General features: G+C 46.1%; 1 protein-coding gene across 1 annotated transcript in view; it reads right to left on the bottom strand.

Annotated features, from left to right (window-relative positions):
* The window catches only part of Sash1 (SAM and SH3 domain containing 1), a 165,470-nt gene that overhangs the window by 45,911 nt on the left and 103,621 nt on the right, over positions 1 to 15,938 (bottom strand). Inside the window, exons 6-8 of the mRNA XM_032894991.1 lie at positions 14,157 to 14,243; positions 11,621 to 11,733; positions 7,887 to 7,988 (exon numbers count right to left, since the gene is read on the bottom strand). Coding sequence (XP_032750882.1) covers positions 7,887 to 7,988; positions 11,621 to 11,733; positions 14,157 to 14,243 — 302 coding nt within the window. The remainder of the gene's footprint in view (positions 1 to 7,886; positions 7,989 to 11,620; positions 11,734 to 14,156; positions 14,244 to 15,938) is intronic.

Raw genomic sequence — 15,938 nt, 5'->3', positions numbered from 1 at the left:
CAAGCACCTCCTCCTTGTTTAACTCGATTTCTTCAGGGCGATCTTTAGGGACTCATGAAATGTGTGCCTCAGACTTTGGCCCTGGTCCCGTCGAGAAGGCTGGGAATGGGAGGGGACGGTGCTGAGTAAAGAACAGGAAGTGGGGAAAGGAACAACAGGAAGTCATCTCAGCAGCCCCCATCCTCCCCCTCCCCCTTCAGCCACTTGGAATTTGGAGCAGATTCTCAATTCTCACAAACCCTCTCACTGTGGGGCTAGGGAGACGGGTCAGCCAGTAAACGCGGTAACCATGCGAACCGGAGGATCTGAGTTCAATGTTCGTGGCCCGCAAAACAAACAAACCAAACCAAACCAAAAACAAACAAACCAAACCAAACCAAAAACAAACAACAAACAAAAACAAACCAGGCAGAGGTGACCACTAGCAACCTTAATCCAGCACTCTTACAGACAGCAAGATGGGAGGTAGAGATGGGAGAACGGCCCGGAAGCTCTGTGGCCAACTGGCCTGGAGTGCTACACGGTGTAGAAGACAAGAGAGACATTGCTCACAAGGGAAAAGTCAAGACCCAACCTCCTGACATGCACATATCCACCAAGGCATTGTACACACTTGTTCTCTCTGTCCCTCTGTCTCCCCTAAATAACCAAACAAATAAATTAATAATAATAATAATAATAATAATAATAATAATAATAATAATAATACACTTCATGTGCCTGTTTTCCCATTGGCTGACTCTTGCCTCATATGTCATTCTATACTGGAAATCCAGACAGCGATTTCTTTTACAACAGGGATTTGAAAGGTCCTATTCTGCTATTACTTTAGTTCCAAGGCCACTGAGAAAATACGAGGCACTGTTCCTTCCTACAGTGTCTCAGTCCGCTAAGCAAAATGACATTTTATTGAAATTATTCTTAAAAGGCAGAATGATCTTCTAAAAGCTTTGAGGGTGTATTAAAAAGACCAGAATATGTAACATTGCTTTTTTTTTGTTTTGTTTTTGTTTCTCATTATTTTAAAATATCCATTCAGAAACTTCTAGAGAAGGGCTAATTATGGGGGTACAATGTAACTCGGCAAGGCATGCAGAACTGCTAAGCTGGGAACAGGGTCTGTGGTAGCATTCACGCCCAGTATGTGTAAGGCCCACGGCTCAATCCACGGCACTTAAAGAATGGAAGGTGCCTATCCCAGTTGGGATATAAATGCCCTCTGATTATTATTGCTGGGCCCTGTTTCTCTTTCTTCCTGCTCATCTTACAAGTGAACGGGGTACACTCATGTTTTGTGTGTGAAATTCAGAACTGAAGCATAGGTCCAATTACCCCCAAGTTCAAGTCCGGCTAGGATAACATTACAGCTTCAACTTTAGAGCCGTTTTGTAGACGCACGGTGGAAACCACCATGCTAATCTGAACCTGTTTGGGATGAAGCAAGAGTTACACAAAAGTTCCTGTGGCAAGATATACAGAGGCAAATGGGATATTATAGAAAAAGCCACACTCAGACAGACGCCCAAGTTATTTTTACTCCTGGAATCTAGCCTCTCTTAGATGCCCTCCTCACAGAGCAAAACAATATAAAAGAAGACAATGGAAACAAGGCCAGCCATTTTCTTGGAGAAAATGGGTCCTGGATTGGCAGCTTTGATGCTGATCTCATTCCTATCTATCTATCTATCTATCTATCTATCTATCTATCTATCTATCTATCTATCTATCTGATATCTACTATCTATCTATCTATCTATCTATCTATCTATCTGATATCTACTATCTATCTATCTATCTATCTATCTGATATCTACTATCTATCTATCTATCTATCTATCTATTTTACCAATGGTTGGTAAAAATACAAAACCATATATTTTTCAACTGAGGATTATTCATTGGTGGGGGATTTTGTACATTCACATGCTTTCGAGTCTTATTGCCCCAAACGATGAAGCCGATTTGGTTCACGATTTTCTTTGAATGGTTTTGATTATGAAAAACAACATTTCTGACAAATGTTAACTCATAGATATTACTCCTCTACGACAAAATAAACATATTCAAGATAAACACATTAAAAGCAGTCCGGTTAGAAGTTAGGCCTAAGGGCACACAGCCACCGTTATCAAAGACGCTTGGGAGCTGAGGCAGGAGGGTGGCTTGATCTCAGGAAGTCAGCATGAACCAGGGCAACATAGATCCCCATCTCAGAAGAGGAAAAAAAAAAATGAGGCAATAAAAAGAGGAAGAGGAGGGTTCGACACAGAATAGCAGACTCTGGACTCTAAAGAGGGCAACTGTATATGCATAAATGACGGGGAACCGAAGTGTAAAGATACAACCTACTCAGGACATGCCAGTGTATGGCGTGCTTACGCCATTGGCGGTATCTTTTCCATTATAGCATTAGACCATTTGCTACCAGAACTGGTGGTATCAGGCCCCTACGTGGGGTGCTCAAGAGCCTTCAGCTCGCACCAAAACAGCTAATGGTGTTCTAGGTGGTACGGATTTTCCCTTTCAGAACATCAAGCCTGACTGCTCCGGCCTGAAGACAATGCCTGTTAGTGGGGCACCTGAAATGACTTTGAAAAGCCTACACCGTGGGCTGCCAGCCTGGTACGGGGGCAGGGTGTGTGGCATGCACAAGGCCGTGAGTTCTATCCTTAGTGCTACACACAGAAATAGCAACAAAACCACCTGAGTGAAAACCCAGCCACTGGAAGCCTGCAGCTTATAATTTGAGAACATTTCTGACGCTTCTTTGAGAACATTTAACAGCTTCTACTCCAAACATAACGTACCGAGGGCGTATTTTAGTGCCGACCTTCCTTGAAGGTCCTCCATCAACACCTAAAATAGCATCTTCAGAAAAGGCCACATAGCATTTTGTTACTCGAATTTTGGAGATGGTCCACCCACATGGCTCTCCTGAACCTCAAACCAGGTTAGCAGCCATATTTATAGTTGGAATGAAAGGCTAGGAAGAGATGAGCTTCCGGATGTGAGGCCCGAGGAGGACACGGTAATTTTCCCTTACGTAGGTACCTCTCCTGATTCGATGCTAAACCTCCTCAAACCTGAACGTGTTACCTGACAGGGAGAGCAGCTTCACGAAACAACTGGCTGTCCAGACATTCTCCACCAGAGTCCCTTTATCCTTCCCTGCAAAGAAGCTCAGCCTCGGAAAAATGATTCCAATTTTTTTCTAGGACGTTTTGCACGGGGTGATTATATCTAATGCAGGTTTGCCAGACTCCATGAGGGGTTTGCGATACTCCGTGAGCCCGTCTGCCTTATCGCATATTTCAGCACGAGCACTTCCGTTAATGTGAAAACGCCAAACGCAATTCATCAGCTCTTGTCCATTGGTTTTGTGAAAATGTAAAACTAAGACTTATGGCATAATAGGTACAAAATAGAGAGTATAGTTTATTAACTAAATGCTACTTAATTAAATGAATGTGGGGGTTGGGGATTTAGCTCAGTGGTAGAGCGCTTGCCTAGGAAGCACAAGGCCCTGGGTTCGGTCCCCAGCTCCAAAAAAAAAAACCAAAAAAAAAAAAAAAAAAAAAAGAATGTGGGTTTTAACCTCATTTTTATTCGTGTGTGTGTGTGTGTGTGTGTGTGCGTGTGTGTGTTTGTGTGTGTGGTGTGTGTGACTTGTGCATACCTGCGGAGGCCAGCAGAGGGCACCAGATCCCCTAGAGCTAGGAACCGAACTTGGGACCTCTAGGAGAAGGCTCTTAACTGTTGAGCTGTTTCTCCAGCCCCTTAAATGTGTTCTTAACCAGAAGGTAAGCTGAACCCGAAGGCACAAAACTGACAACTCCCCGTGACAGTTCCTACAACCTTCCACCTGGCAGGCGGCAAACAGGGAAAGAAAGATGCTGTAATAAATTAAAAGAAAAATATTTACGTAAACGTCCAGCTATTTAAGAAGGAATAAAATTAAATAGTTAACCAGAGCCCCTTCTCAGTACTCCACCACGGACAACAGAAGTTCATTATTAACGGGTCTGGCGTGGAACAGATGCTTCTTTGGCAAGGAGGAGGCTATTTTTCACTTCCCCTGGTAGCTATCTTTAGCACTTTGCACTCTTAGGACCTAGGAATGCACATATGGATTTACTATGAAGCAACGCACAATTATCTAATGTCAGCTCTGGGGGCAGGCGAGCCTATGAAATCAGCACAAGTGACATCCGAAGGCATGCCAGGCGTCAATACGGGCATTGAGGTCTGGTGACAAAGGCCTTATGATCACTGGGACTTTCAAAGCCCGGGCATTCCCAACTGTGACCAGTGTGAGCTATTTCCATCTCCATTTAGAAAGGAATCAATAGAAAACTGAAGCCTGCCTAACTTGGGATGGCGGGGGGATCATCACAGTGGACATTATCTGAATGAACCTTGAGACAGAGCAGTTTCAGAATAACAGTCTGAGGACGAAGGAATGTTGAACTGGGTCTCCTTCAAAACATGGGGGAGGCTACGTCAGGGTAAGAGGGGCAGGAATCACACAGGTCAGGACCTCAACCAAGTTCAAGCAGACTTCAGGAAGAGGCTTGTTGGGTGCAGTTCTGTATATACACCGTGGCTAAGTGAGTATGGGAATGTGCAGAAAGTCACAGGCAAAATACCCAGTAAATAACTCCCTTTCATAAACTCAGTCCATTAGTAACGGTCCCATCACCTATCCCTCGTCCCACAAGCAGAAGTCATTCTTTAGAGTTTCTGGAGAAGTGTGCTGTTATGTGAAGAGAATGCATGCATTCCTGGCCCCTCACTGGACTCTGACAGACTGCATTTATTCGGGGGGCATGCAGAAAGAGGCAGTTTGGTGAGAGGTTACTAATAGAATGGTGTACCTGGGAACTCTGAATTTATGTGTGCAAGTGAGCATGATTTTAACATCTACACCAACGTGTGAGCTCTGTCCGGCCAGGGGCTGCCCCTCTTTCTCATCCACCAGTTCTGCCTCTCTACACATGAAACGTCCAGCAGACGAAATGCCTAATCCTTACACACCCAATTCTTTCTGACAGTTTACAGATAGATGGTGGTTCTGATGGACCCTCTGGAAGAAATTCAAAAGGCCAATGTAAATGAAGTAAGGCTTTCCTGGCAATTTGTGCAAAATGCCCAGAGAACTTAGCATATATTAACTTCTTTCCCAGATGACAGAGCAGTGTGTGACATGGGACACTGACCTCGTTTCTCTGAATGAACAAGTCAACCTTGCCCTTGATTCAAACACTATTGATCAGGACAGTACACGGTGGGCTTAACACTAAAGAACCCACTGTGGATGAGCGAGTCTTTGCCTTCTCTCTGAATCACATCCTTCTTAAGTTACTGTGTTTATTCTTCATGGTTCACTGGGTTCATGGTATATATTATTAGTCTTTTGGATTTGGGATGAGAGACCCAGGGTCATAGTCAAAGCTGTGGACATAGTTCTTTGATGACTTCATAAGTCTCAGATCCAAGGCTCACTAGCCTATGACATATTTATTATTATAAATGGTACCATTTTGGTTCCTCAGCAAGCATGGCATGGCTTTAAAAGCTCAGCCCCTCAGCTGCAGTGGAAATCTAGTGTTTGTTTTGGGAACTGGGAACAAGAAGGGAGTGAAAGGGGTTATTAGCTTCTGATGTGGTACCATGAGTTGCTTAGACACAAAGCAAAGTCAAGACTAATCTGTAGTCGCAAGACTCCCAAGCATGCTCCTAGAGGAGCAAGGACAGTGAATACTAGGCAAAGTTTTGCTTGAGCTGGACACTGGGCTAGGAAAGAACACAGCATGTCTACCTTGCCCAAGGAGCCTGCTGCTTCCGAGGTGCCTCAGAGAAGTACAATTATTTCTCACATTCAGGGATAACAGCTGAGGGTGGATGTATTAAATCTGACTCAACAAAAGCATGAAAAAGGAAGCAATAAACACGCTGTGGAAGGCTAAGGGAAGTTTTATAGAGGAAGTGAAGAATTGGGCTTCCCTGTGAAGAATGCTCGCATTTTCAGCAGGGGGGAAATGGAGGACACATTTTGGGCAGACAAAATTGTGGGGGTTAAAAACCGGGAAATACGAGAATCTCGGGCTTTGTTCAGCAATGGGTATGGGGGACTGGTGTGGCTGGAATGAGGGGTACTGGGCATGGGAATAAAGATTGGATCAGAGAAAATGACCAAGGACAGATGATACGGAGCCCTGGATGTGTCAATAAAGTATGGAATCTGTGCTATACAAAATAAGGAAGCCTTGAGCTTTACCAAAAAAACCATGACTGAAAGAGAAGAAGTTTGTTTCAGACAGATGGCCTATGTGGGGCACAGACGGAACCTAAGGTCATGGGTGGAGAGTGGCCTCCAAAGATCAGGAGGAGCTGGCCAAGCAGACAAAACTTTATAGAACATTAGACAAGAGGACTTCCTCCATTCTGTTTGAAGATGGCACCGGGCAGGATACGTCTAGATTCCAATTCCTGCAACCATCATGAAACTCCTAGTTGAAAAGGTGCCATTTTGGTCAGTTTCAAACAGTCTCAATGGTACAAAGGCGTTCTGGTGGGAAAAGAAGTCAGAATGTCTCTGTCTGTGGGTGATACGATCTTATGCAGAGGAAAACCGTTAAATCCCGTCGGGGCATGAACATGTACAAAAGATCAGAGAAACCAAACCCACCCAGCAAGGCTGTAGGTGACAGGGTCAATACGACAAGAAGAAGCTGCACCATAGATTCTGTAATAGACAGCTGGCTGGGGGGATTAAAAGGATGATACTATTTACAAAAGCACTAAAATTAATAAAACCCTGCTCTTGCAGAGTAAACAGGATTCCATTCCCAACATGGAGTCAGGTGGCTCACAACTGCCTGTAACTCCGGTTCCGGGTGACGCAGCGCCCTCATCTGGCTTCCATGAGCATTACATGCATACACACACACATGCACACAGACACAAAACACACAATTTAAAGATACAAACCATTTAAAGGGGCAAGCAAAATTGGAAGAGTCCCATTTTACAAGTTCAAAACTTACTGACAAAGCTCCAGTAATCAGTCAGATGCCAGTGAAAGAACAGATCGTACGAAAAGCAGCCCACACAAGGATGGTCACTTAATGTTCAAAAAAGGACGCCAACACCACTGAATGGGAAAATGTCAGTAAAGAGATCTTGAAAAAAAATGGACATCCACAAGCAGATGAGTTTTTAACTTAATGTGGATTAAAAAAAAAAAAAAGACGTAAGTGCTAAAACCTACAAAACCACCCACAGAAAACGGGGTGATATCATCCTCACCACCTCCACATTGTTTTGGCAATGATGGCATGGATATAACACCCAAAGCATGAGCAATAGGAAAAACGATGAGAACAGAATTTTGAAATTAAAAACACCAGTACCAAAAACACAATCAACATAGTAAAAAAGTCACCCATAGGATGGGAGAAACCAACAGAGGTTTTTGGTTGTCATTGTTGTTGCATTAAAAAAAAAAGGTCATGGGTCATGGGTCATGGGTCATGGGGTCAAAGGTCATGAGCGCCAAGGACTTGAATAAACCTTTCCCCAAAGACGCACATATGGCCTATGATCACACGAAAAGATGTTCAACTTTGATAGTTAATTATTAGGGAAATGCAAACCAGAAACACAAATGAATCCCATTCCACAGTTATTATCAAGAAATTAGGGGAAAAAAATTAAAAGTGTAAAAGCCATAATTTACAAACAAAATCCAAGGAAGTCAGGATTCTGACCCAGCTGAGACAGTACCAGAAGAGGTCTACGGAAAGAGACCTTAGAAAGAAAACGCAAAGGTTGAGGAGGACCCTGATCAGCACAAATGGTCAAGACGCTCAGGGACATGGACTCACGTTGCAGGTGGAGGAACCATCCAGCGTGGGGTAGGAGCCGTCGGGCCAGTCCGCAGGGTCCAGGGCGGACGACTGGCGGTGCTGGGCCTCGTATTCCTTCAGCTGCAGCAAGAACAAATGAGAGAGTGAAGGAGAACAGTGGTCATGTTCTGCTGCGTACTCCACAGCAGAAATCGCGTAGAACCTCCCCACGATGACGATAGGGACCCGGGGCTAGGCAAAGCTAAGCCTTCCAAAACTACAAGAACAGGGTACGAAACCCTGCCTTTGGGTTTGAAGTCAGACCGACACACACAACGGACTCTCCGAATACTGTTCCAAAAGGAGGCGTGATTTTCCCTCCTCCAACACCAAAACTCATTTTCTCCAGGTGCAACGGTAAGTCTGAAACCAGGAACTTTCTACAGCGTTGGTCCACATGTATACACCCCAAAGCAAGTCCTCCGTGAAAGGTGCCAGCAACATCTAAATATCAAAGGGAGAATGCCTAAATGCAGATTGTTGTCTGTAAGTAGGGGAGGGCAGGTCAAAGGCAAGGCTGAAGCCTGTGATTGGACAGTAGAAAAGGAGGGTGGGCTGAGTTTTTGAGAGGCTGAGGAGATGGGAGAGAGGGGAGAAAGAAGGAAGATGGAGGAGGAGAAAGACCTACCTTCCTGTGGCTTTAAATAGCCACAGGTAGCTATGAATATCATATAAGGGATGGATTATTACAGGACAATTTGTCCAATCTAAGTGGGCAGCTTATATCGATATCAATTAGCTCTGAGTTCTTTGTTTGGGAGCTTTGTGGGGTGAGAATTTACTGATATAAATCTGACTGTTAAATTATATATAAGCCTCTAGAGTTTTGATTTTACCGGGTAGCAGGAATTTGTGACGGCGAGATGGGTGGTCGCTGCATGGGGCTAGCCACGGGAGCGGGGAGACGAATGGGACAGCGGGCGCTAGCGTGGGACGGTGCTTCTATTTTCATTATTAAAATGCTATACCTGAAACCAACTTTTAGAAATAAAGGTCAGGGCAGGGCTAGGGATGCAGCTCAAACAGCAGAGCCCTTGCCTAGCCTGCATGAATCCCTGGGTTCAATTCCCCAGCACTGCACAAGTTGGGCATGGAGGGCTGTGGCTTTCATCCCAGCACAGAGCTGCAGAGGCACCAGGAGGGCTATGGCCCTTCTGTCTGTCAATTTTATCACCTAGCAAACATGAAATAGCTCGCTAGGGGCTTTGAACATGGGGACGGAATAAGACAAACCAAACCAAACCAAAACACCTTCCAGACTGTTGAAAATGTAAGTTTAGAAACTCGGTGTTTAAGCATTAAGAAAAAACAAAACTGAGTGGGGGCTCTCTCCGAATGCCGGGTGCAAGCCGGTCCAGGGAGGTTTGCATACGGCACAGAGAGGCAGCACCCAGCTCTTCCCGCGCCTAGGCTGTCACCTCAGTCACACCTCCTTGTAATTTAGTCTTCGGATCCAAATGAAGACACTGATCAAACCAAGCTGTGGGGTGCAGCAAAGTCACCATCCAAAAAACTGCAAACGTCCTCGTGTTATTGAAAACCAGGATGTCTCTCTTACCTCTGCATGTGGGACGGGGAGGAGGAAGACAGTGCCGGGGCTGCTTATGGAATAAAGGCCTGGATGTCGACACTAACTACCGCTGACAGCCTGGGATAGGTCACTGACCCCCTCTGTTTCAGCCTCTCCTCTGGGACAACGGGGGGATAGCCTGAACCCTTGTCAGAAGCTCAATGCTGCAATCAAACTGACACATGGGTATGCACAAATACAGCACCGTGACTACCACCCCTGTGGCTTCAGGTAAGCACAAACCTCACATTAAAAGCATATGGCCCGAAGCCTCTGCTATTAGTAGCACTAATCATTTTAATCTCACTCGTATCACTGGGGACATATACACTGTCCTCGCCTTTATGGTATAACTAATGTTCTATCTACTGGGCTGATCCTTCCATCTGGATATGTGCTTTCTGAAAGGCTAGCCCCTCCCTGCATGCTTGGGAAGAAATGTCAGGGGGAAAGGGAGCCTTCTAAGAATGTCAGTTTTGGGCCTCTACTCTATTCCTATACTCACACGGTCTTAGGAGTCACTAAATGAGCTTCATCTTTAAGCAAAACACCAAGAAACAAATTCCTAACCAGGCAACTGTAAGCAGACAAGCTTTTTAATCTCCCAAGGACTTTATTTTTGACTCGCACAGCCCAGGAGCGGGCGTGTGTTGTCAGACGAGTAAATATGCAATTTAGTAATTAGGTCACGGCGTGGGTAGCAGCTTCGGTTTTCAGAGTTCTATTTTCAAGAAAATAAGACTTCAACGTCACGGTTACGGGCTCTCTCTGACCTTCGTCCAGACACTGTCCAGAACGTTGACATTTCTGAGTGTTGAATGCAGCTCCCCTGTACTTCATGCAAACCCCTGGACCATCTCACGCGTGGCACTCTGAAAGAGCTTCTACCCAACTTTACTAAGTGCAACTTGCTCACATCTCCACAGCATTTCACTCTCCTTTCTTTCTTTTTTTTTCCCCTTAAAGCTAACAAGGTATGTTCTCTTTGACACAGGCCCGTTGTGTTGTGGCTGAGCATCCCCGTGATAAAATAAGCAGGGCTTAGCTCTATCCAAGGCTTGGTGTGGGAGTGTATTCCCCGTTTTAACCTAATATTCCACCCACACGAATGCACAAATCACCCGGATAAATGAATGATTCATACCTTCCCCGTGTGTCACGGAACTTTCTAGTCCATGACGGCCTGAACTTGATTGCCAACAGTTACTCGTGAGTTTAAAATTAGTACTCGCTAATTGTACTATTCAGCAAACCACCAAATACCTAGATCCTCATAAACGTTTAATCTTTTCTAACGAATAAAAGTGATTTCCTTAACGCTCAAGGCACGTGTCTACCCCAAAACTCCTAGGAAACATTTGACATGCCGTTTTCTTGGACAGAACCATTCAGCAAAAACAGAAATCATCTGTAAGCTATCTTACCCTGCCTCTTTACATTTAAAAAAAGATAGAACCCTGAACTAAGAGGAGTTTTGTGAACCCCACTGCTGTGCTAGAGACTGGGCAAAGGTCACCAAACTGATGGTACCCAGGCTGCAGGCTTCAAATGCTAGGTCGCACAAGGCTTGGCCACCTTAGGCCGTCTTCTAACTTCCGTCTAGCTGCTAAAATTAGGAATTAATTTTTTTCCCCCTCTGTTTTCTCCTCCAGGTTTGAAAGTATTCCTTCCTCTCCTGGCTGTCTGCGTTAGACTATCCTGAGGCCCTTTTAAACGTTCTCCCTTGCTCCAAGGAAACAAGCAAACGTCATCCCAAGCAGCTCTCATGCCACGAGATGGCCTTGTATATCTGCAATCAGAGGATGGGTTTTGCTATTGGAACAAGGGGGGCCTTCCCCACTCCCCAGGAGGCAAGAAAATCTCCTACTCACAAGGCAAATGCATATAGGTGGCCCCTCTTATGTGCATTTGCTAGGAAGTCTGCTGGACTTTGCCCCAATGCTAGGACAGACATGAGGAATGGAACCAGAGAGGAATTCTTGGGAACTTTGACACTCGAGGGCACGCCTGTGCAAGCACGCACATGTGCTCTTATAGCTATTCGATTCCTAGAACACACACACACACACACACACACACACACACACACACACACACTTTTTAGCTGGTGCTCACAGGTAAAACTGAACGCCTGCACCCTTACCCTGGCGAGCGCTTCTTCAATGGTGATCATTTTCTCCTTGACCATCATCATTAGCTGGATCCGTTCCTCATCGCTCATGGTTATCTCGCTGGCCACATAGCCCACATCTTCTCCTGGGGATCGAAGACAGACAGACACAGATGAGGGACGAGGCAGCCCTCCAGCCTAGAAGCCCCTCATCTTGGGTGACGGAGGGACGTTTCTCGGGTACCCCGTCTATCTTGCGTGCTGTGGCCGGAGCGGAGGGACGTAGAGCCAAGTGCTCGGTGACAACGTGTGTGAGCTACCACAGAGGCAATTCTCCCAAATGAGCAGAAGTGCGGAGTCAGGCCTTCTAGACACGGTACAAAGTCGACGGGGAATTTCTTGTCACAGGTGGGCCAGGAATCTCATTTAAATACTCAACCTGATCGGACAGGCAATTATGAGGCTTCTTGGGGTTGGCGATTTACCAAGTGAAGTTATGAATGGCGAGGACATCTATTTATGTGTGAGCACAGGAAGTCAAGCCTGAGGAGCCTGATTCAACTGCCTTTCTTGACTGAGCTACCTGGCTACTATTCTCACGGAATAAACACATGAATAAAAGCTGAATGCTGAGCACGTCAGCCTTGTGAAGGGCAGGTACTACAACTACCAGCGTCTGGGAACTACCATCCAACTACACGGGCCTGCGGATTGTGACAGGCAGCCACCATCTAATCAGAGCCGAAGGTCACCAGAACTACAGAGGAAAAGACACTCCCACCGAGTCCTTCTAAAAAAACCTTTTCCCACACAGCGGACAGCGCCATTCCTCTTGAACCCGGCTGGCCGGTTGTATCATTGATTAGCATGTGGGAGAGGGCTTAGTGACAGTAGGCTTAGTGACCAGAAGGAAACCATATTGTAGGCCCTGGTCCCCCTCCTCGGTCCCATCTTCCTCCAACATACTTCTGTGGCTTCTGGTATCACTGGGACCTCAGCCAGGGCTCTGTATACCCTATTTGCACAAGGACAGGACCAAGGAGGCTATCTGAAGACTCACGGGGAACCCTGGTGGAGGGACCTAGCTTGCAATTTGTGTTCGCCGTGGTTCTGCGAATCATTTCCACTTCGTAACTGGTCAGTTCAGAGGAAGCCCTCAAGTCCCTTCTGATATCCATCCCCTTGTGGAAAAGTGAAAGGCCTTGGTGGATGTGGAGAGAAGGTTCATTGATTGATTCATTTTACTACCTGTGGTGAGTGACACGAAGCTGGCTGGGTGTTTCACAAAGCCATGTGAACTGCTGACTCTCATATCATATCATATCTCTCTATCTCTCTCTATCTCTCTCTTTATCTATCTATCTATCTATCTATCTATCTATCTACCTACCTACCTACCTATCTGACTTCTTAATGTCTATATGCATATTTCTGTATAAGTGAATGGTACATGTGGGTGCTCACGAAGGGCAGAAAGGGCATCAGATTCTCCTGGTGCTGGAATTATACACAACATGAGCTGCCTACTGTAAGTACTGGGACCCAAACTCTGGTCCTTTGGAGGAGCAGCACGTGCTCTTAACCACTGAGCCCTCTCTCTAGGCCCCGCCTTCTCTCTCCACAGCTTTTTTTTTGGTCAGGATACAAAGTCTATTCAGAAGCACGGAGGATTCTGGGACTCTTCCAAAACTGAAAGCTGGGAGTTTGTGGAAGAATAACTCCTTCAAAGTGGGACAACAAAAACAGTCCCGTGAGAGCTGTCTGAAAACTCAGGTGTGCAGAGAGGGAAGCTAAAGTCCACGGCCAGGTCTCTGGTGTCTGGGTGGGAGCGACTGGAGAGACTTCGGGCCAGGAGAGGTCATGTCATTGTGTAAAAGGAAAAGAGTGTCAGGGGTGGACAGCAAAACGTGTTCACTTATTGATAACCCCTTTCGGTCAGACAGGAAGGTGGAAGCCAATGTGTCCTGGTTTCCTTTGTGAACACTGGGAGAAACATCAATTACAGAACCCGGGCTCCAGGAGACGACATATTTATTTGCTATCTAAACAAAAACAAAGGCAAGGCCTGGAGAAAGGGCAGGGCTCCCTTCAACAGAGCAGCCGGCTAAATTCTCATGATGTCAGACCCAAAGAGGGTTTCCAGGGGCAACAGCCCCATAACTGTCCCTGTCACAGTGCAAAAAGTTCAGAGGAATGCAAAGGCTCCAAGTGGGGGTATGCACTGGAGGGTCCAAAACTAACAAATGCAGATTCCCTTGACCTGTTGGGGTCAGCACTTGGCGAGTTTAAGAGAAAAAGCAGGGTAGCTGGCGTGAGGGGGACATTTGCAGACTTGGTCCCCGGTGTCAGAAGACCACTAGCTTGTCTAGTTATGTTCTCTCTGAGTTCAAGAAACTCATGGGGTCAAAATCTTGAAGTCATGAAAGGAATGTCGGAAAAGTTGACGATTTTGCAGCTATATGCGATGAGTTAATCCTACACTGCAGGGGTCCACTTGGATCAAGGACAGGGCTTCTGAGTCTCAGGAAGCCACAAGGACCCACAGTCCAAGGCCACACCATCTCTGTACCTTTTGAAGTCTGTCTCATTATTCCTTTTTGGTTCTTTCGGAAATTCTGCCAGAAGTATTTGTTTTTCTTCTTCCAGTCTGCTTTGCCTTTAAGAAAGAAACAAAGAAAAGGAGGGGTGGGGGTGGGCACGCAGTAAATCTACTAATACCAAAAGTAGTCTCCCTTTTACAATGTCAAAGCTTGAACAAATAGTCCGGTTTCACAAAAGGACGGTTTTTCAGTTTGTGAAAGACTGGGGAAATAGTTATAAAGTTGTTTAAAAGAAATGCAAATTTGCTAGTAGCAAAAAAAAAAAAAAAGGAAGGAGGAGAAAAAGGGGGAGGGGGAAGAGGAGGAGGAGGAAGAGGAGGAGGAAGGGGAGGAAGAGGAGGAGGAGGAGGAGGAGGAGGAGGAGGAGGAGGAGGAGGAAGAGGAAGAAGAGGAGGAGGAGGAGGAGGAAGAGGAGGAGGAAGAGGAGGAAGAGGAGGAGGAAGAGGAGGAGGAGGAAGAAGAGGAGGAAGAGGAGGAGGAGGAGAGGAGGAGAGAGGAGGAAGAGGAGGAGGAAGAGGAGGAAGAGGAGGAGGAAGGCTCCACGGGTTAGGAAAAGAAACACAGAAACATCAGAAGGACAGGCCAAGTATGCGTTCTTGTGCTCACTTTGAAGTTCGTTTAGCCGCCAGCCTTCTGCCTTGTGTTGTGGCACTCTCCTGCCCTTTGGTGGCAGCCACAGTTTTTCTCACTATACCACAAATAGAAGGCTTGCAGAGGTCCACATTGTTTTTGTTTTGCTCCCACTGAATGCCCACCACTGCTTTCTCTTATTCCGAACTTAATGAAGAAAACACACGGGCTATTATGCCCAAGTATATGCTGTTTAGCACAGGCTAACCAGCCTGGTTCACTGTAATGCTTGGTGACACGGATCTATAGCCCAGGTAAAGCATGATCCCCACCTCTGTGATGTTTAGGCTTCTTGGTGACCAACCTACAGATTAACAAAGTCCCAAAGACAAGAAAAACTGAGGCCGGTCCTGCTGTGATTTCTCCCAGCTCACTGTCCCTCGGCCCTCTCTCCCATCTCAGACTAGGACCGGGTGATTCACCAATGAAAATACATTTGCTATTGACAGACATTGGTTGTTTTCCTTTAAAGTCTATTATGGTTCTAGTAACTGACAATACAAAATACCTTTCTAAAAGCAAACAGAAAGACGGGATGATGGCTCAGTTAGTGAAAAGATTGTTTTACAAGCACAAGAAGCAAAGATCAGCCTTCCAGAACCCACAGGATGAAGCTGGGCACGGTGGCACATACTTAAAACCCCATCACTGGACACACACAAACAGGCAGGTCCTTCTGGCTCCTGGGCCAGCCAGCCTAGTGACCTGATGTGCTTTAGGCCAATGAGGAACTGTTGTCTCAAACAACCAGGCTCCTGAGGAATGACAGCCAAGGTTCCAAGGTGTCTGTCTGTCTGTCTGTCTCTCTCTCTCTCTCTCTCTCAGTCTCTCTCTCTCTCTCTCTCTCTCTCTCTCTCTCTCTCTCTCTCTCTCTCTCTCACACACACACACACACACACTTTTCCAAGGCAAACATACAGACATAAAGGCAGCGAACAGGAAGGGAAGTTCTTTATTCTTTAAGGAGAAGAGGGGGTGGCAGCAGCAATGGCCGCCACTGTGCTGACGTGGCACGCCCAGGGCAGCAGCTCTGTCTCCATTCGGTGTCTGTCTGGTTGCCCTGTGACCACTGGAAACAAGGCCCAGCAAAGTGGCGGCTTCCACAGTCTAGACTGGCGGTG

The sequence above is a fragment of the Rattus rattus genome, chromosome 2 (assembly GCF_011064425.1).
Source record: "Rattus rattus isolate New Zealand chromosome 2, Rrattus_CSIRO_v1, whole genome shotgun sequence".
Classification (NCBI taxonomy): domain Eukaryota; kingdom Metazoa; phylum Chordata; class Mammalia; order Rodentia; family Muridae; genus Rattus; species Rattus rattus.
The sequence above is the reverse complement of the archived record's forward strand: the minus strand, read 5'-3'. Positions and strand labels throughout refer to the sequence as shown.